The 20,312-nt window shown below is 39.3% G+C and overlaps 2 protein-coding genes across 11 annotated transcripts; one reads left to right on the top strand and one right to left on the bottom strand.

Moving 5' to 3' along the window:
• Positions 1–299: 299 nt before the first annotated feature.
• Positions 300–8,683, top strand: LOC124390194 (kelch-like protein 28). Of its 10 annotated transcripts, none has more exons than XM_046855988.1 (8): positions 300–449; positions 1,030–1,163; positions 1,256–1,319; positions 3,690–3,950; positions 4,043–4,680; positions 5,047–5,490; positions 6,380–6,588; positions 7,360–8,683. In XM_046855988.1, exons 4-8 carry the CDS (start codon positions 3,690–3,692, stop codon positions 7,521–7,523), a joined length of 1,716 nt encoding a protein of 571 aa, XP_046711944.1. In that variant the 5' UTR covers positions 300–449; positions 1,030–1,163; positions 1,256–1,319; the 3' UTR covers positions 7,524–8,683. The 10 variants fall into 10 exon arrangements, with proteins under 10 accessions (XP_046711944.1, XP_046711945.1, XP_046711940.1 ...); XM_046855989.1 differs by having other exon boundaries at positions 1,026–1,163; XM_046855984.1 differs by having other exon boundaries at positions 1,004–1,163.
• Positions 8,684–13,434: 4,751 nt separating this feature from the next.
• On the bottom strand, positions 13,435–18,952 carry c8h14orf28 (chromosome 8 C14orf28 homolog). The gene is made up of 6 exons (XM_046855994.1): positions 18,761–18,952; positions 18,204–18,269; positions 17,246–17,770; positions 15,323–15,412; positions 15,095–15,229; positions 13,435–14,691 (listed from the first exon to the last, which is right to left on the bottom strand). The coding sequence occupies exons 1-6, from the start codon at positions 18,835–18,837 to the stop codon at positions 14,508–14,510; spliced, it is 1,077 nt and encodes a 358-aa protein (XP_046711950.1). The 5' UTR covers positions 18,838–18,952; the 3' UTR covers positions 13,435–14,507.
• Between the last annotated feature and the right edge of the window lie 1,360 nt (positions 18,953–20,312).

The raw sequence follows: 20,312 nt of genomic DNA, 5'->3' as shown, positions 1-20,312 counted from the left end.
ATACTACGGTATTTTTCTATCATTATAACAGGTATATATAACATGGTAATAATAATAATAAAACTAATAATTATTATTATTATTAATATAATTATCACAATCATTAATAATCATAGTATACTGTTTATTCATCATCATCTTCATCTTTAGCATAACATGAACATGGATCAGTGCTCAGATTTAAGTATATTTAACACACACGTGTTATGACGTGACTGCGTGATGTCGCGGTTGCTTGCGATTCCGTCAGACGCGTGAGTCCCCGCCCCCTTTCACACACACACACACACACACACACACACACGCCGTGCTCCCGGAAGTGACGCAGGGCGAATCTTCTTTCTGTTTGTTTTGCAGGCAGAAGCTGGAGGCTTGTTCCACTACCGCAGTACATCTCTGTGCCTCTGTCTGTCTCTGTCTCACCCGCCCGAGAGCAGCCCTGGATACAGGTACTTCCCCCAAATCTCATTTATACCCTTTTTATTAACACCAACCGCGGATCAGAACCGATCGGTGGCTCGCCTAGCCGCTGTTGCTAACGCTAATGTATGTAGCCTAGCGATGTTTATTTTTAGCAACAGTTGTAGCTTGCCAACGGTAGCCGCTAAGCAGATAGCGTGTTAGCCGGCTAATTTTAGCAGCCCCGCTGAAGTCCACTTGTTCTCCTCGGATATTTGGACTGCAGGTTTTTCCCCCTCGTGTTGTCCTTCGTGCATTAGTTTGCTGGGACATGATTTGTTTAAGGAAGTGCTGAAGCTCATGCTGCATGTTCACCTGGCATCAGGGGGTTCTCCAGGGTCTGTCTAACCACAGCAGTCCTCCTTTTCACCCTTTTTTCAATTTCCACGAAGCTATATTTGTTGTCCAAATCATGTGAAAAGTCATGTCTCAATAATAATGATGTAGATTATAAAAAGAGACAGAAGGTTGTGTCTGATTCTTCTGACCTGCTTTAAAAAGAGAAACAGGTCATAACATATGAATTTATATTGGTTACTTATAGAAGTGCTTATTTTTCTAATGAGCGAGCTGACAGTGAAGAGACCTTCAGAGGAACCTTCAGAGGAACCTTCAGAGGAACCTTCAGAGGAACCTTCAGAGGAACCCATCCTCACCCGGCTGACGCAGAAAGTCCGCTCATTACAGTCGAGGTGTACCGTTCAGTAAGGTTTGCTTAAATACATATCTGTTCATGCAGATTGAAACCCTAAGCTTTTCTGATTTGATTCATTCAAGTCCAAATCCATTCCCACAGTTCTGGAGTTGATCAGAAGCTTCATGGATCTTTAGGCTGTTCATAAAAGGAACTCCATCCAGAGGTAGGGCGTCGGAATGGAACAGGTGGATTCCGAAAAGAACCAAAGGGATGAGATTGTAGGTTACTGGTCCCTCGGGGGCATGTTTAACTCGAGAAAGACAGTAGAGGGTAGGGCTGCGTATCGATATCGACTTTTTTACGATACGTGTGTTGCAAAACGATATTTCATGATACTGTAAAGCAAGGTGATTTATTGGGTTATTTACATTTTTGGAACAGGTATAATTTACGGAAATCTGTCATACAGAACACACCACCATATACAAACATGAGCGAAAAATGTAATAATTTATATATTTAGAGCACAGTGAATTTTACATTTTCATTAATTACATATGAAATAACACCGTGCTAAGCCTTAACCTCTGAAACCTACCCATACCTTGAAACCTGTGCCAGCCATAGTCGTATCACACCCCAGTGGCATCAAGTGTTTTTTTAACATGGTCGGTAAAGACGCCTAATATGACGTGAGATTGATGAAAATTCCAATAAGTCAACGAGTCAGTCAAGGCTCCAGGTGGATATTAAGGCAAACATTATTGGTGTGCCCTTATGCTAGTACGTCATTGTTTAAGTTCAGAGATAAGAAAACTATCCATCTTGCGGTCAGGTTATAATCGAATACTAATTGAAATGAAACAACTGCCGTGAATTTTGTATGAATTTTAAAATATATACCGATATTGTGGTATTGAGAATCACAGTATCGCTAAAGAAAATATCGCTATACTCACGTGTATTGCTATTTTCTTACACCCTTAGTAGAGATTTGATAGGGAGGATGATATAGAGATGATTAGATATCCTTGTTGTTACTTAACGTTAAAGACGTTGTACAGTGTGTTCAGGGTGCAAGTAGGGACTCAGGAACACAGACATGAGGGACCTCTGGGATAAGAGAAGGCCCACCGCACCAGAATCACCAAACCTGAGTAAAACCAGAGCAGGGGGATGACAGCATCCGAACATCTCTGTTCACCAAAAGCCTCTATATCAACGGTCCCTCCAGATCTGCTCTTTTCCCTAAGAAAAACCCACCGACAAAAGGATTGACCAAATGCATGTTTTCAGCCGAGACCTGAACACTAAGAGAGCGTTTGAGTCCTGAAAGCAGCTTGTCGTTTAGCAGGAAATGTTAATTTGAAGGTAGAGTTGTTATCTGACTTTTAAACATCCCATTGAAATTCTAATTGATTCCATGACAGAGTGCCAACTTTAATGGAATCCCTAGTTCACAAAGGTTCAGGAAGCGGGTACACAAAGCCCGCCCACTAAAAAATGTTTTCGATTCCAGCGGTCAATGTCTAACGATTTATAAGGATGCGAAGTGCTAGTTGGAGTTGTGTCTATAATAAAATTGACAAAAGCCAAATCAAGCCCAACATTTTCAATGGCAAAATTTTTAAATCGGAGAATGTTACCCCCAAATTCCATGTCACCAAATAATCCTTGTGTGGCAGTTCTTAAGCTTGATTTTCTCAAGGTGCAGAACTTTTATTCAGCCGAGAATTGATCAGTGAGAACGAAGCCCTTTAAGACCAGCTGCAAAAACAATGAGAATCAAAGAGCAACTATAATAGAGTTCAATAAAAGTTAAAGAATAATAGTTACAGTAATAATAGGAACAATAGTTTTTCCAGGTTGCGTCATATAGTACGAGAGCGGCAAATAACTGACTTCAAGTGCTGTTCATACGGAGTGTGTTTTTTAAAATTATTATTATTTTATTATTATTAATTTTGGATGTAACAATTGTTATTAATTCGGAGTGTTAGATTTTGTTTTAGTTTGAATGCGTCTTTTATTTTGTTCAATATTTATTAATGTCATTAATATATACAATTTTATTCCATTTAGCCCCTATTTGTGATACTACAGTTTTTTAAAAGTTTTCATTTTCTAATAAAGTTCAGCATTATTTTACATTGGATTTTTTTTTTTTTTTTTTTTTTAATCCAGTATCCATTTTAAATCAGTTGAATATTAGGTAATCGGCAAGTACGATCCATCCTAGCTATCTGTATACCGAATAATCAGCTGTAATGCACAGCAGGTCCCTGAATCCAGGTAACTACAATTCTGTAGTATGGGCAGTCCAGGGCCAAATATAAATTTTTGTTGCCACATCAAACCCAAATACTTGTAAGAAAGCGCAGAAATGAAAAGAACCACAGCATGATTCTTGGCACAATACAAAACCAGACGGATGTCCTACAGCAGTCAAAATTGTGAGCTATCTAGACTATGATAAACCAACCAGGGCTTCCTCCAGTACTCGGATATTCTACAGAAATATTTGAACTTCTGTAGCCGTAGATGTTAAGCAGTTTAAACTTGATAAATCCTCAGTGTTTTTTTTTTTTAACAGATGGACCAGCAGGCCCAGTCCTATATGCTTGCCAGTCTGATGCGGCCTCACTCGGAGCAGCTGTTGCAAGGCCTACAGCTGTTACGGCAAGATCGCGAGCTGTGCGACATTGTGCTCCGCGTGGGCGATGCCAAGATCCACGCCCACAAAGTGGTGCTGGCCAGCATCAGCCCGTACTTTAAGGCCATGTTTACTGGCAACCTGTCCGAGAAGGAGACCTCGGAGGTTGAGTTTCAGTGCATCGACGAAGCTGCATTGCAGGTAACACATCAGTATTAAAATGCGTTTCTCTCACCACAAACGCTGATATTATTTCGCTCGCAGTCTTGAAACATCTGCGTCCTGGTTTTCAGGCCATCGTGGAGTACGCGTACACAGGCACGGTTTTCATCTCGCAAGAAACGGTGGAGTCTCTCCTCCCAGCTGCCAATCTCCTGCAGGTGAAACTCGTGCTCAAAGAGTGCTGCAGCTTTCTCGAGAGCCAGCTGGACGCGGCGAACTGCATCGGCATCTCGCGCTTCGCTGAAACCTACGGCTGCCACGACCTCTGTCTGGCGGCCACTAAGTTTATCTGCGAGAACTTCGAGGAGGTCTGCCGGACGGAGGAGTTCTTTGAGCTGACCAGGGAGGAGCTGGACGAGATCGTGTCAAGCGATTGCCTCAGAGTGCTCACGGAGGAGACGGTCTTTTACGCGCTCGAGTCATGGATCAAGTACGACCCAAGCGAGAGGCAGCAGTATCTGGCCCAGCTGCTGCACAGCGTGCGGCTGCCTTTGCTCAGTGTCAAGTTCCTGACGCGCCTCTACGAGGCCAATCACCTCGTCCGGGACGACCACGCGTGCAAGCATCTTCTCAACGAGGCCCTGAAATACCATTTCATGCCAGAGCACAGGCTTTCCTACCAGACGGTGCTGTCCACCAGACCACGCTGTGCGCCAAAGGTTCTTGTTGCAGTCGGAGGCAAAGCTGGACTTTTCGCCACTCTGGAAAGGTGAGACCATGAATAGGGTCACAAAAGGAGCACTTGTGGACGAAGTAACAAACCATGTACTTCAGTTAAACGTAGAGAAACACTCAGTAAAACATGACTCCAGTAAACATGCTCCTTTTACAAACTTTTGCATAATCCACTCATTTTAGGTGGAAACACTCTGTTACTCTTAGCACATCAATCTCTTAATAGAATGGAAAATTCCATCTGGAGAATATGGGAAAAATTCCAAGTTGGAAACGTACCAGGAATTTATGGGAATGAATTAGAAAATGGGGGGAAAATGATATAAACTGTATCACATACAAACTTAAATATTAACATTTTGTTTGTTCTTAACCTCTCTCGTGATTTGTTCTCCGGCAGTATGGAGATGTACTTCCCTCAGACGGACTCGTGGATCGGCCTGGCCCCGCTCAACATGCCCCGCTGTGAGTTCGGCGTTGCCGTCCTGGACCAGAAGGTCTACGTGGTGGGCGGTATCGCCACACACATGCGGCAGGGCATCAGCTACAGGCGGGACGAGAGCACTGTGGAGAGATGGGATCCTGAAAGCAACACCTGGTCGTCAGTGGAGTGCATGGCGGAGTGCAGGAGCACGCTAGGGGTCGTGGTATTAGCCGGGGAACTTTATGCGCTCGGGGGCTATGATGGCCAGTACTACCTCCAGTCGGTGGAGAAATACGTGCCCAAGTTGAAAGAGTGGCAACCCGTCGCACCCATGACCAAATCGCGCAGTTGCTTCGCCACCGCGGTGCTGAACGGTATGGTTTATGCTATTGGAGGCTACGGTCCTGCTCATATGAACAGGTAAGATATGGCCAGGATTTAATATGAATCCATCAGAATGGGGTGGGAAAGTAATGTCAGTGATTTTGACTGTGCCAAAATTATAGTCGGACGTGATGGACAAGATGTGTTTTCATACTATTGCCCTGTTCGTTTTCCTAAAAAAAAATTAAAAAATTTGTTTGGGAGTTGGGCGTGACGACGATGAGATCGTTTGGACATGTGCAGAGGAGGGACATGGGGTATATCAGTAAGAGAATGCTGAGGATGGAGCCACCAGGTAGGAGGAAAAGAGGAAGACCAAGGAGGAGGTTTATAGATGTGGTGAGGGAAGACATGCAGATAGTTGGTTTGAAAGAGGGATGAGAGATGTAGAGGACAGGGGGGTATGGAGACGGATGATCCGCTCTGGCAAACCCTAACGGGAGCAGCCGAAAGACTATATAATGTATAGAACATTGCACCACACAAAGCCACCAGAGGCAAATCTTCTTTTCCGTACACAAGAGGAGGAGAATCGAAAAACGCAGAACACTTTGTACTGTTCCATCCCTGAAATAACTCGAGACGTTTCCAGTTGAGACCTGTGACCTCCGACACTCACTACAGGGATCGTTTGTTTGTGCTGTCGCCTTGAACAAGATTTCCCTCATGAGATGTTTCTATATAGAAAGCACACTTGTCTGCAGTTTGGGAATAGCTTCTAGGAACACGTTTTTATGTTGTGGTTTTGTAATCAAGCGAGAGTGAGAACTCAATTCCTGACAATCAATGCAACACTAAAGGTTGTTTTGGTCAGGTTCCATTTACATTTTTTTGTTCTCTCTTGTTTGGAGGAAAATCTGGTTTACCTCCAAACGATTGGTTTTTCTTTCTTTAAAACCCAGTGTAATGTATTGTTTCTGCACAGTGTGGAGCGCTATGACCCAAGCAAGGATTCCTGGGAAATGGTGGCATCCATGGCTAACAAGAGGATCAACTTTGGCGTGGGAGTCATGTTAGGGTTTATTTTCGTCGTCGGCGGACACAACGGAGTGTCGCATTTATCCAGCATCGAACGATACGACCCGCATCAGAACCAGTGGACAGCCTGCAGGCCGATGAACGAACCTCGCACAGGTGAGAGGCCCAAATTTGCGTTTGTCTTGCGTAAGTTTGCATGTCGTACGGTTTCCTTTCATTGGAGGCTAAAACCTGATCAAGCATGATTGTCTCTGCAAACAAAGGATAGAAAAACAGACAAAACAGTCCATGTAAAATAATAAATATAAAATATATATAATCAATTATAAATAAATGTATAACTATATAACAAATTATAAATAAATACAGTAATGCCTCGGTACTCGTCAACACCGACACACGATGAAACTCTTGAGTGTCTGTCTCTCAGTAAAACGGCTGCGTGAAGAGTTTAATGCTAGATCGCAAACTGTGCCATTGCATTCCTTTTTGTGCTTTCTTTGCATTAGTAAGCCTAAATCATGCATCCACAAGTGGTTAAAATGATTCCACATCCTCATTCTCTGTAAATATATGTATATATATATATATATATATATATGTATATATATATATATATATGTATATATATATATATGTGTGTATGTATGTATGTATGTATGTATATATGTGTGTATATATGAGCGCTCTCCGTGCAGTGCGCATTCTCGCATGTAAAAACAAAACACCACATTGTCAGTGATGCGCCTCTAGAGGCCGCTCTCGTTATGACGGCGGACCTTTTTAGCCGCTTTTCGGACGCAAACTGGAAAAACTGTCAGTATGGATTTTTGCCGGTTGTTCGTCAAACCGCCGAATCGTTCGACTGTGCATCCGTAGTGCTTTGATCCTTCTTGACTAGAAATGTTGTGCCTCTCTTTTGCACAGGGGTTGGCTCCGCAGTCGTGGACAACTGCCTGTACGTGGTGGGGGGTCATTCGGGGTCGTCGTACCTAAACACGGTGCAGCGCTATGACCCCATCTCAGACAGCTGGCTCGACTCCAGCGGCATGATGTACTGCCGCTGTAACTTCGGCCTGACCGCCCTTTGACCCCTGGGGCAGTCTTAGGGTACTTGTTTTAAAAGAAAGACAAAAAAAAAGATTTTTTTTGCATTTCTTTTACCTACTCCCCAGCCATCCTCGGAACTACGTTCCTCAGAAGGTTGCCGCAGCCATGTGGAAACCGGTCCAGGAAAAGGAGAGCTCTGCTTTTTTTTCCCGGGATTTTGGGGTTTCGGAGAAGTAAAGAGAGACATTTTTCTTTTTTTTTTGCTAACAGGAGCCGAGCTGTAAGAGCTCTGCATAGGACACAAAGGTGCTGAATGGCAGGAGACACCAGTCATGGCGTCGTGGCATTGGTCTGCGGCTACGACATTTATTCTGTTTAACGGAACTACAGGTGCAACGAGCATCTAAAATTTCTATAGGTCTGCAGGTCTGTGCCTGGAGATGATGCGTATGCATGGCCATGAAAGGGATGTGTGCGCGTGCACGTGCAGGACAAGCACTCACCGGCTGAGTTTGAAATGTTTGCATCTAAAGTAGTGGGTCACAAAAAAAGCGGAAAAAAACAACAAAACTTTTTACTCTTAAAAAGGGCTGCCTTTCTTTAAACCTGTAAATACATCGACTAAAGAATATAGATTATATCCTCCAGTGCATTGCCTGTAAATGTTACCTGCACTGGTGCGTGTGTGTGTGCGCGCGCACGTGTTTGCGTGCGTTCGTGGTCCACATATATATCAATGTTTCACTGCAGTCTCTTAAAAAATTCTTCCAGGTTCTACACGTCTCTTCCTCGGTAGCTTGTAGAGCACATCTTTTAGTTTTATTTATTTTTTTATGTCGACGTCTCGATTCTACGACTTTTCTTTATTCGTCGAACGCGAGTCGCCTATTTTTCTTCTTTCTTTTTTTGAGGTGTGGGAGTCAAAAGTAAAACTCTACTGGTGCTAGTTAATAATTCAGGATTCGTTTTTTTTTCTCCGTCAGTTCTTTTCTTTGTCGGTCGTTCAATCATTATTTTTTATTCGTTCTGCATGTTGGTCATCTTCTGGTATTGTTTAAAAAAAAAAACGCTCCATCAAGCCCTGTGCAATAACATCATTCAAATGAATCATGTCCACATGAAGTCAAGTGTATTCTCTGCTGTTGTATGTCAAATATGTTCAGTAGAATTCAGTGAAAGTCACTAAAAGCAAATACCTGTTTGTGCGAGATGGACATTCCTAATGCATATTGTTTTTAAATTTAGAGCCTATATATATATATATATATATATATATATATATATATATATATATATATATATATATATATATATATATATATATATATATACACAGTATCTCACAAAGTGAGTACACCCTGTTACATTTCAGTAACCATTTTAGTACATCTCAAGGGACAATAGTATAGAAATAAAAATTTGATATATGTTTGACTAGCAGAACCCAGCTATTTATACAATAATGTTATTTTGAGAGGACAGTACATCTATACTGCCATACAATCTGCACATTGACTAAAATCTATCCATGTTTCATTTCTATAGTATTGTCCCTTGAGAAGATCTAATAAAATGGTTGCTGAAATGTGAGGGGTATATATATATATATATATATATATATATATATATATATATATATATATATATATATATATATAAACTCTACCTTTGTCTGCTCTTTAACCAGTCCCAGAACCGTCCCTGTGTCTTCATGTAAAGATCATGCCTCATAGGCACATAGATTACGATCTAGTCATGAGATCAAACACTCTTGGAACATTCCTTAATAAAATAATCCTGGGCCCCCTTGTAGCTGCTCAGTTGTTATTTATTACTGTACTTTATTACAAAAAAGTACTGAATCGTGAAAATTTGCTAAATAAAATAAATATGAATATATTAATAAATATTGAGGGACATAACGCATTTAAACTGGAACAAAAAGTAAGACTCCAAATAAATTAAAATAGTTACATTCAAAATGAATAACAGACACTTCAAACAGCACATGGTGTCAGTGATTCGCCTCTAGAAGTTGCTCTTGAACTCTATAATGCATCCCGGAAAAACTATTGGTACGGATTTTTGCAGATAGTTCCAGCAATCAACTATCATTGCCCATGAATTGATCAAACGTCTAATATATATTATATAACACTATTACTGCATTGTAATGATCCATGCCATTGGTTTACATTTTTAGAAATCTGCATGCTGATAATTTCTTGGTACAAACTGTATAGCCACCCCCTTCAATCCTTGAAATGGTTATTTAAAGACATTGAAAAACTGTATGTTGAATCATTTTCAATTAGAATCAGCTTTGTTTTTGGGAAATTGATTGGAATCAATTTCAGCACTTTTGTCGCATATCCCAGCATGTTAGGAAGCTGGGGTCAGAGCGCAGGGCCAACAATGATACAGCGCCCCTGGAGGAGAGAAGGTTAATGGCATAACTCAAAGGTTGCAGCTTGGCATTGCTGGAACTTGAACCCCTGACCTTTCGATCAGAAACCCAGAAACGTTCTCACTCTCGCTTGATTACACCATTTCTAAGGATGGGTTTAATGAGTAAAAAACAAAGAAAATCCCCCCTATTTACCCAACTGAGATTTTTTTATTAATTATTTATTTTTTACATTTTTTTCTAAATGTGACATGCGAGTTCTGGCACATCATATATATCTATAAAATCCTATAACTGAAAGAGACAAAATCCACGTGAGTATATTGAGTGATATTTATTTGCACATGGGTATAGTTACAAACGGAGCTCTGCGTTGCACTTGCTAAAAACTTTAATCCTTTGTGTGATGTGTATGTTTTACATTTCAGTTGAAGGCATTTTCAACGATGCAATAAGATCATTTTTTCTGTTGTTGTTAAAAACTAAATGCTGTGACTAAAACACTTGGCTTTTTCTCCCCGCTGGATTCCTTTCACCATCTTTCATACTTTAAGTTCTTGTTTCTAAATAGCGATTACATTTTTTCCTCCATAAAGCACTTAAATTTCCCTGACTGTAATTATGACCATGATATTGGGTGAATGGGTGTGAGGCACGAGATTCATTTAAAAGGTTTAAAGGCGTGATCATTAAACAGAATAAACAACAATCTTTTTTGTTTTTAAGAGGAAGTTGAATAGCATGGAAAATCAGCACTGTCAGCAATAATTCTAGTCATTGTTAGTAAGCGATAATGACTTTGGGTACCCTGGGGGAAAAGAAAAAACCTGCATTATTGTGTGAGTTCTTGAATATGGAATATTTAACCCCATGAGCTTATTTGATCAGAAGGTAGCGAGATGGTAGAGGAATGCTCAGAGGTGTTTTCATTGAAGAACGTGAAAAATGAACCACGTGCTGTCCGCTAATAATAAATGTACTACTGATGTCATGATGTCATCTCATTATCGCATTAAAAGAAAAAAACAAAAGGAAAAGTATGAATATATATACGCATCACGCTGGCGTGATTCCGCATTTGCCATGCGTTATTTCATGAAACGTCTCGTTCGGTGCATGCAGTAACGACCCCTTGAAACGTTCTACCCCGTGCTCCTTTCCTTGCACGCCGGCGTGTCCGGTTACTTACAGCGTTGGAGAAGGGGCAGCGGCCGCCATATGCATCTCGCCTAATCTGAAGACGTGAAACTGCAAAATGAAGGGAAATTTGTGACGTTCTTATTGTTCTCTTGTCACGTCACCACTCTCACCAAAGTGCTTGTTTTATGAGGAAAGCTGGATAAAATCTGTGTGTGTGTGGGTGTGTGTTTGGGGTTGATCCCACTGTCTGAAGAGCGTTGTATGAAACCGATGTCAATGTTTTCCACCTGTTTTTTTTTTTTTTTTTTTCCTTTTTTAACGGGTGTCTGTCTAAAGTGATGTGATTATTTTGTTTTTTTTTTATATATATAATGTCTCTGTGGATTGTTACTGGAAGTAAAAATATATAAACCTTCATCAATAGATGCAGTATTTATTTTTCAAATTTAGCAGCCATTGAACAAGAGAGCACATTTTTGCCAGGTTATATAGATGTGTGTGTGTGTGTGTTGCAGTTATACCCAGTCCAAAAAAAATAAACGCCTGGTCCGGAAAGGCCAAATGACGTGTGTATTATTATTATTATTATTATTATTATTATTATTATTATTATTATTACGCAACACTTCTTCTGAGTGATCTATCACTTTTCATGGAAACTCCACACTCCCTTAACATCTTTAAATTGTAGAATTGACGGTCTACAAGCCCATTTTCAAAAAAGTTGGGATGCTGGGTAAAATAAAAACAATGCATTGATTTGCAAATCTCATAATCCCGAATTTTATTTATATTAAAACAGGAAATGTTTCAACCGATACCATTTTAAGTAAAAAAATAAGATAATTTTAAATATGACCTAAGAAATGTCATGTGTACTACTACTTGCGCATCCGGACACTATCCATGTACACTGGGGAACTGAGGAGACCAGTTGCAAAATCTTTGGAAGAGGAACATTCTCCCATTTGTGTCTGATAAAGGATTCTAGTTGCAGTCCTGGGTCTTCTTTATTGTGTTTTTCATTTGCTTTTATTGTCTTGCTGGAATATGCAAGGCCTTCCTGGGGGAAGAATGGAAGCATTTGTTGCTCTAAACCTGGGTATACCTTTCAGCATTAAAGGAGCCTTTCCAGATGTGCAAGCTTGGACACCATCGGAAATGCAGACTTCTGAACTGAGGACTGATAAAAAGGCGGATGGTCAAGTCAAGTCTTACTATGCAGTCCTCTTCCTCTTTAGTACGGAAGATGCAATGCCCATGGCTTCCAAAAAGAATTTCATATTTCCATTTGTCTGACAACAGATTTCCACTTGTCTCAACTTTAAATGAGCTTCGGTCTGGCATTTCTGGATCATTCACATGTGGCTTCTTTGCATAATAGAGCTTTAACCTGCGTTTGTGGATGACACAGCGAGCTGTGTATACAGTACACACTATGATTTCTGGAGCTGTTTCTGGGCCTATGTAGTGTTTTCTATTTCATAACCTTACCCATTTTTAAATGGGCCTGACTAACACAGGCATCCATTAAAGATTTTCACCCTTGCCCTTGGCACACAGAGACTTCTCCAGATTCTTGGAATCTTTTCATGACTTTATATACTATGAATGATAAGATATTGGATTCTTTTCAAATCTGATGTTGAGAAACTTTACTTCTGAGAGAAATAATTCAATAATCGGATTAGCTGCTAAATGTTCATTGTTTCTTTTGAAAAACTTTTTACTTTTTGAGCATTTTGGTGCTACAAATTGCAGCCGTCAAATTCGAAACACCCTCATTTCTTCCTTAAAATTTTTACCTCATGTCAGACATGTTTTCTATGTTCAATTGTCCATAAAATATGGGTCTATGTGATTTAATTGCATTTGTAATTACCTCACATTTTACACACCGACTCAATTTGGAAATCCGGATTTATTGGTTGATTTAAATTAAGTGATTCCTGTACAAAAATGTAAAGATGCTTTATACTTTTCACATGTACTTTACAGCACAGCGAAATTCTTCCTTCGTGAATACCAGTGGTTAGAAAGCTGGGGTCAGAGCACAGGGTCTCTGGAGCACATTAGGTTAAGGGCCTTGCTCAAGGGCCCCAAAAGTTGCAGCATGGCAACAATGGGGCTTGAACCCCCGAAACATTTGATTAAGCGGCTACACGTATCAAACACGTGGTTTAGTCGTGAGACAGAAAATCGTGTTGTGTTTCGCTTTGACATCATATTGAGGATTCGAGAGCTTATTCCTGAACAAAGTATAGATTTCATTCAAAGGTTAAAACCACGTTGCCTTCAAGACTGAGAACCGTATAATCACACCATCTCATACTCGGAGCTTTATGCACGTTCCTGTTGGATTTCTCATCCCTCATTGGTGTTTGTCCTCACAACAAAACATTTTCTTTCATTATTTTTTTTTTTTTATTAAAAATAAGTGCAAAATTGTTTTAAGGAACAATTATAAATATAGCCATCTTTGTGTAAAACCAGATTGTGTACTGAAATTTCAAGAAGTTTAAATTAGAAACATGGTACACACGTATTACTTTACAGGTTCACACACGTGTAATACAGTATAGGATAGTCTTGCAAGCCTTAAGTAATCCATGAGAATAATAGGAACGATTAAGAAAAGCATCAAATTAAAACATATGCCTTCTTTAGTGATGACAAACAATAGTTCATTTGAATTCAGGGCCGGTGTGTGAAATTCTTACAAACGTAACTCGTGTATATTACGTGCGTCGGAAAATTTGATTTTTCCTAAGGACGAAAAAAACACGTCTCACTTCCTGAGTAGTCGCTTTGGCACTTGAGTTTTTTTTAAGACGCTACTTACACGACACTGCAGACGAACACACTATGTACACTGATCAGCAAAACATCTGGAACATCTAGGTTTTAAGTATCAGCTGGATTGCAGGAATGACGTGATTTATTGAAGCGGAGTTCACTGTATTAAAAAAATGTTTGAGCGAAACAGACAGTTCGGGTTTCACACACCAGCCCTTGACTATAACAGACCTTTTACAAAATTCTTGGATTCCAAGCACCTTAAAAAAAAAAAGAAAAAAAAAAGTCGAACAGTTTAACTCGGCTTCTCCGCCGAATTGTCGCATTTATTATAAAAATAATAATAATTATTTATTAAAAAGTATTATTTTAGAATAAAAAAAAAAAAGCGATTTTTTTATGGAGAAGCGTAAATACTCATGAAATTCATTATTTATTTCTTTTTTCTTCAACTGACCTGATCTGACTGATGAAACCGACCACCTAGGATGAGTATGATGTCATTAACAAAGTGTAAAGGAGGAGAATCCACATGAGTCTTATAGTCTATAGTTTTACGTTCGGTTTTCCGTTCCAGCTGAACGCCACTCCATCGCTGATGGACTTCAAGTGCTCAAGACAAACTGAATAAAAAAGGTGTGATCTTAACAGGAAGGAAATCGCAGCGGGAAGGATGGGCGTGTCATTTTTCATGAGAGCGCACGTACACCAGGGAAGACAGGAGCAGCAGCTCTGGCGGTTTGTTCAACAAGATCAAGTTATCGCTCCGGAGCCCGTCGTAGTGCATCCAGTAGCCATCAATCTGGAACGCTGCAGAGTAGTGATGCTCCTCCTGGTTGAAGAGGGTGGCGCCCTCTAGAGAGTACCTGTGGGAAAAAACCCTAATTACTTATGTTAATAAATAATAATAATAATAATAATAATAATAATAATACTTATACTAATAAAAACCTCTCTGAAGGGTCATCTGAGATCAGATTAGGAGTGATAAATCTTATTTTCAGTGGTGTCCTAGCTAAATCAATCCACTTTTTAATACCACCATTATAGGCTATAGAAAGCTAGATCACAGACAGTGAAAATGAAGGTCATTACTAAAGCAGGAAACTAAACGCACACTATTCAACGAGTCAGTAGATTAGTTACTAGTGGTCTTGCGGTCATGCCTCAATCATCATCTTTCATTTAAACAGTGCTCTGTTTTACATTAGTTGTCCTTTTCAGCATGACCCCGCAACAAACATAACCAACGCAAATCAAGACAGAGACCTGTGATCGGACAAAGCCAAGTGGTATGGAACGTAGTAGAGGTCCTCCGATTTCCACATCTGCATGTTAAGGATGATAAAGGGAGGAGCCCCGTGGCAAAACTCTCTCTGCGAGAACTCTCTCAGCCCGTTACACCTGTGAAGGCAAACGCATCCTCGTGAAGAAATCAATATTAGTGAATTAGGGTAAAGGTTCTGTAATGTGTTTTCTAGTTTAATTACACTTCACCCATATTCCTGGCAGAGGATGACCTTCGGACAGAAGAACTCGTCTACGGCAGACTGAATAGGATCTTTATCAGGGAGCTCATGTGGAGGGCTGCGGAGAGAGAAAAGGATACAAAATAATATGATTGCAGTAATGGAATTCTCAGCATAGCTTCTTAGATACTGCTGACAGTTGAACAATGCATATATAAATCGCAAATCTAATATAAAGTTTATAAACAACTTCATGAGGATGATATATGATACAGTCAAGGTATTTATAGGGTTTTGTGGAACACTCAAAGGTGCTGACATTTGCACTCAAATTACGGATCTTACAACTACACCCAAGCGGACCATTAGAAGGTCACCTAGAGGTCATTTGGAAAGAGCAAAAGACAGCTGAGCACAGTTTTCATCAGGGAGGGTGTAGTAAAAACCAAGGTACATATGCATACATACCCATTTACATATATACATATAATATATACATATATATGGTAACTGGACCTCACTTATATTAATAAATTAATAGAAAAGTATTTGAAATTTTGTTACCTAATAAATGTATTCAGGCTGAACAACAATGACTCTAAAATATATCCACGTTTTATTTCTATAGTATAGTCCCTTAAAAAGAGTCTAAAATACAATAGTGGTTGAAATGTGAGTACTCACTTTTCTGAGGTACTATTTCTCTCTCTCTCTCTCTCTCTCTCTCTCTCTCTCTCTCTCTAATATATATTTATATATATCCTCCTATGTTCCCACAGACAAAAAGGACATTCCTAGTTTGGAGAAGTTGAAGTTTTAGAGTGTTACAAAAAAGCAAATGCGAAACATAAGCAAGGCATTGTCAAGGTTTTTTGGATATGATAGCTTGTTTCTTACAAATTTTGTTTTTCCATATCCATGTTCAGAAGTTGAAACAGTTATATATGCAACAGTAACAATGAAAAATGTTCAGGGACAGTGCTCAGACTGTAAATAATAGATATTTGCACTTTGTTACACAATGGTGTCTTGATTGTTTTCTGTAGATACAGACCGAGTGTCTACATAAGTGGACATAATTTTTTTTCAAAAAGAGCTTTATGTTCAAAGAAAATATTTGGTTATTATAATTATTGGTTCTTTCTAACCCCAAATAGCTGGAAGAAATCTAAAATGCAAGCCAGGCCAAAGCTCAGGTCTTAAGAGGATTTAAATATATATATATATATATATATATATATATATATATATATATATATATATATATATATATATATATATATATATATATATATATAAACAGCAAACAGTCCGCTGGATTGTTATAAACCATGAAATGGTCTGACTGGTCACCACACTCAAATCCTATTGAACTGCTCTGGGATGAACTGGAACCAAAAACTACTCGCTTGAAAACTAGTGAGAAAGAACTTTAAGTTTCAAGAGGGATGGCAAAGTATTTCAGCTGAATGTTTGGAGAAATTGTGTAAAGCTATTATTCATGCAAAGGTAAGATTTTTCCATGATCAGTAATATATCAGGACATTTATATATTTAAGTAAATCTTCATGCTCTAAAATAACCTATTTTGTTGCATGGAAACCAAATGAACATGCACATGTCTTTTAAATATCAAATAAGACAAGGTGTTTACAACCTTCTGACCAAACAAACATGCATGTGCCTCTCAAAAATGATAAAAGACTACGTGTTTCCACACTTTTTGTCGATCTTGTCATTCTTAATGGTTAGCTGCAGAAACGTGGTTTTCCATCAGCTGCTCCACTACTAGATGCTTGAACTTCTTTTTTGTCTCTCTAACAATTCACTTTGTATTCACCTCCGAACAACAAGTATTTTGAGCATTCGTTCACCATTTTAAAGCCTGAACTACTTCAAAATGATATCCATTTAATCCTACAGTCATCATCATTTTCAATGCCACTCTCACTTAATGTTTATGGTGTTCTGAAGGAGCTCCTGGAACCGACATGGGCAGCAACAGCTGGTGCAATAGCTCTCCTGAATGGTAGACATCAGGTTCTCCAGATTCTTTGTAAAGTTCTCGTGCTCGTTGCCGAAAAGGTCGATCTCCAGAGCAGCTTGATGGATCTCGGAGCGATACTGACGCTTAGACATCCGGTCCCAGATCCACAAAATCTTGACTGTGGTGTAATCATACGAATCCATCAGATAGAGAAAGTGCTCCACAAAACGCTTTCCCAGGAACAAACTCACTTCACGGCGAAAGGTCTGGTTGTCCCGCAGGATGACGTACAAGAGCATGAGGAAGCCATCGATGGTGCAGGTGTTCTTCAGACTGATTTTAACGTACAGCGGGATGCAAGACACCGCCTTTTGACCAGCCCGGATGGTGTAAACGCCACCCCAGGGGAGAACAGGCCTCCAGAATGAGCAATATTCCGCCTCGTTGTTCTTGATCAAAGCTCGGATTTCTTCGATCAAGGTTTTGGTCCTGCAAAAATGTCAAATACAAATCATGTGAATAAGCATATTTAAACATTTTGTAAGAACAACCTGAAATCATGCTGAGACTAAATACAGTGACGAGTTTATTCAGATCATCAGTCATCATGAGTTTAAAGTGTTATAACATGTTTAGACAACTCGATTGCAGACATGACATTCCTCCGCATCAAACATAACCGCTGGCCTTTTAATGAACACACACACACACACACACTACTGTGTAAAGAGCAGGGAAAATATTGACATTTTAATCAGCAGTATCACTGAGGCTTCAAAATCACATGACTGTCGCTTCAGCCCAATCAAAATTTATCTTTTTTTTCCAATTGCACACATTTTCACAACAATTGTTTATCAAAATTGAAAGCTTACACATATACAGATTAATAAAACTTATAAAAATAACTTGGTTTTCCTACTTGTTCAACCTGCTTCCGGGTTCCACGCAAAGCTCCGCCCCCAAAACGTATCCCGGATCGTCTAACCTGCCAAGAGAGCAATCAAAATATCTTAACAAATATTTAAAACTGTTTCTTTTTCTTTTATTATTTCTTTTTTTTTTTTTTATTCGTATATTATTTTATGCTAGGAAATACACCATGGCTTCGATTATATTGTTTTTATATTACTTTTTTAAACCACTTCGACATCATTTTCCACATTGTTTTTGCTAGTAACTATTTAAACAGCATCGACTACTGCCATTAGCCTGCATGACACACGATTTAGCTGATGATCAGGATTAACAGGACATGCAGCACTAGCTGGAAGACTAATCCGTATAAATAAAATCAGTATCACGTGATCAGTCGCATGCGTGTTACAATGCACACTGTCGATTATTTACAAATCGTATTACTTCTCATTAATGCAATATAACGTGCCGTTGCAACACGTACACAATGTCGATCTCCAGCTCAGCATATCCACCGAACTGGACTGTCACGTCTGAAACGTCATCAAGTTTACGCTTTACCTCTCGCTCTGTACACCGCGACCGGGTTGTGAATTTAGGTCCTCGATGTCCTTCAAATAGCACACATTCCTCTCCATAGCGCTCTGGGTAGCATGTTTTGTTTCAAATATCCAAACGTCTGGATCGAAACCGAGCTTCTAAAACATGGCATCTGTGTTTTCAAAACATCCTGCTAAGCCTACACTGGATTCGACTATAAGATGTGACGTAATCGCATAAATAGGCGTGTCTTGGATCAGGAGGCGTGTCAGAAAGAGCCTGAAGTTACTCGAATCTCCGGTTCGATTTTATTTTACAAATGAACAGTGTATGGAAAATCATAAAAATTAATACAGGAGTAAAAATTAATGTGTGTGTGTGTGTGTGTGTGATTGAAAGCTCGGCTTGTTGTAGTGAGTCATTTGAGATTTGACTCAGCATACCGAGAAGAACCGACTCTTTCGGCTCCATAGGGCTTCATACTTATCATTGCTTTTTATGGTCCATTGAAAAAAAGAGTGGGGAAAAAGGTGGAAAGAAGGGCGAGGGGGGGGTAAACTTAATTTATCATCATCTTCATCATTCAAGTTGTATCTTCCCTGGTAAGTACCCATATAGATTTTTTTAATATAAAAATGACGTAGGGAAAAAAGTATATATATTTATAATAATGATGATGAAGGTGATGATGATGAAATGAATGTACTGCATAAGCAAGAGAAACATTATAGCTTCTGAAAACAATTTTTTAGGATAGAAAATGCTTATTTTACCACAAAAAAAATTTAAAATAACTCAACACTACTACCTATACACTGCAAAATCCCACGATACAGCAAAAAATCCACAAAACAAAATTAGATATGTTCCATGTAAAAACCCGTGTTACAGTGAGGCCACGAAAGCTGAACCGTGATGTGGCGAGGGATTACTGTACTTTATCAATCCCAAATAGAAATTGTAATTTTCACATATCCCAGCCTGTCAGGAAGTCATAGTCATAGTATGGCACCACTGGGGAAGATAGAGTTAAGTGTCTTGCTCAAGGGCCCAACAGTGGCAGCTTTGCAGTGCTGGGGCTTGAACCCTCAAACTTACTGTATTACCAGTAACCCAGAGCCTTAATCACTAAACCACCACTGTTCTGTGACACTTTTCCGGGTACCATTTTGGAGAACGTTTTCAATAAGCAATGTTTTTGTTGGCTAAAAATGCCACCTCAGTGTGGACATTTTCCGTTTTCCATTTTTAAATGAAACTGTATTAGTGTGGACATGGCCTCCGTCTTGCCTCAGTTAGTGATGGGAAGATCGGATTTTAGTCATTTTAGTGACTATGGTTCTTTAAAAGTCGTTCATCACAATGAACAAATATGTTTCATATTTCCTTTCCATTTAGTTCCTTTGATTGGAAGTAATATAAAATGTTTCATTTTTAATAAGCAGATCCCCCGACACATCTGCATACATCAGCTTTGACTATAGTTCTGTTAATCAAAATATGACAATGCAGCTCATAAACAGAATAAGTAGGTCACCTCATATCTTCTGGTCCGTATTGTTAGTTCTTTTAT

This window comes from Silurus meridionalis, chromosome 8 (assembly GCF_014805685.1).
Source record: "Silurus meridionalis isolate SWU-2019-XX chromosome 8, ASM1480568v1, whole genome shotgun sequence".
Lineage (NCBI taxonomy): Eukaryota > Metazoa > Chordata > Actinopteri > Siluriformes > Siluridae > Silurus > Silurus meridionalis.
The sequence above is the reverse complement of the archived record's forward strand: the minus strand, read 5'-3'. Positions and strand labels throughout refer to the sequence as shown.

Excerpts from the sequence above, each read along its gene's own strand:
- LOC124390194 (XM_046855983.1), top strand. The coding sequence starts at position 3,690 with ATGGACCAGCAGGCCCAGTCCTATATGCTTGCCAGTCTGATGCGGCCT. Across the intron at positions 3,951-4,042 it reads TCGACGAAGCTGCATTGCAG|GCCATCGTGGAGTACGCGTA; the intron begins GTAACACATCAG and ends CCTGGTTTTCAG. Across the intron at positions 6,589-7,359 it reads GATGAACGAACCTCGCACAG|GGGTTGGCTCCGCAGTCGTG; the intron begins GTGAGAGGCCCA and ends TCTTTTGCACAG.
- c8h14orf28 (XM_046855994.1), bottom strand. The coding sequence starts at position 18,837 with ATGGAGAGGAATGTGTGCTATTTGAAGGACATCGAGGACCTAAATTCA. Across the intron at positions 15,413-17,245 it reads CAGAACACCATAAACATTAA|CCCTCCACATGAGCTCCCTG; the intron begins GTGAGAGTGGCA and ends CTCTCTCCGCAG. Across the intron at positions 15,230-15,322 it reads ATCCTCTGCCAGGAATATGG|GTGTAACGGGCTGAGAGAGT; the intron begins GTGAAGTGTAAT and ends TTGCCTTCACAG.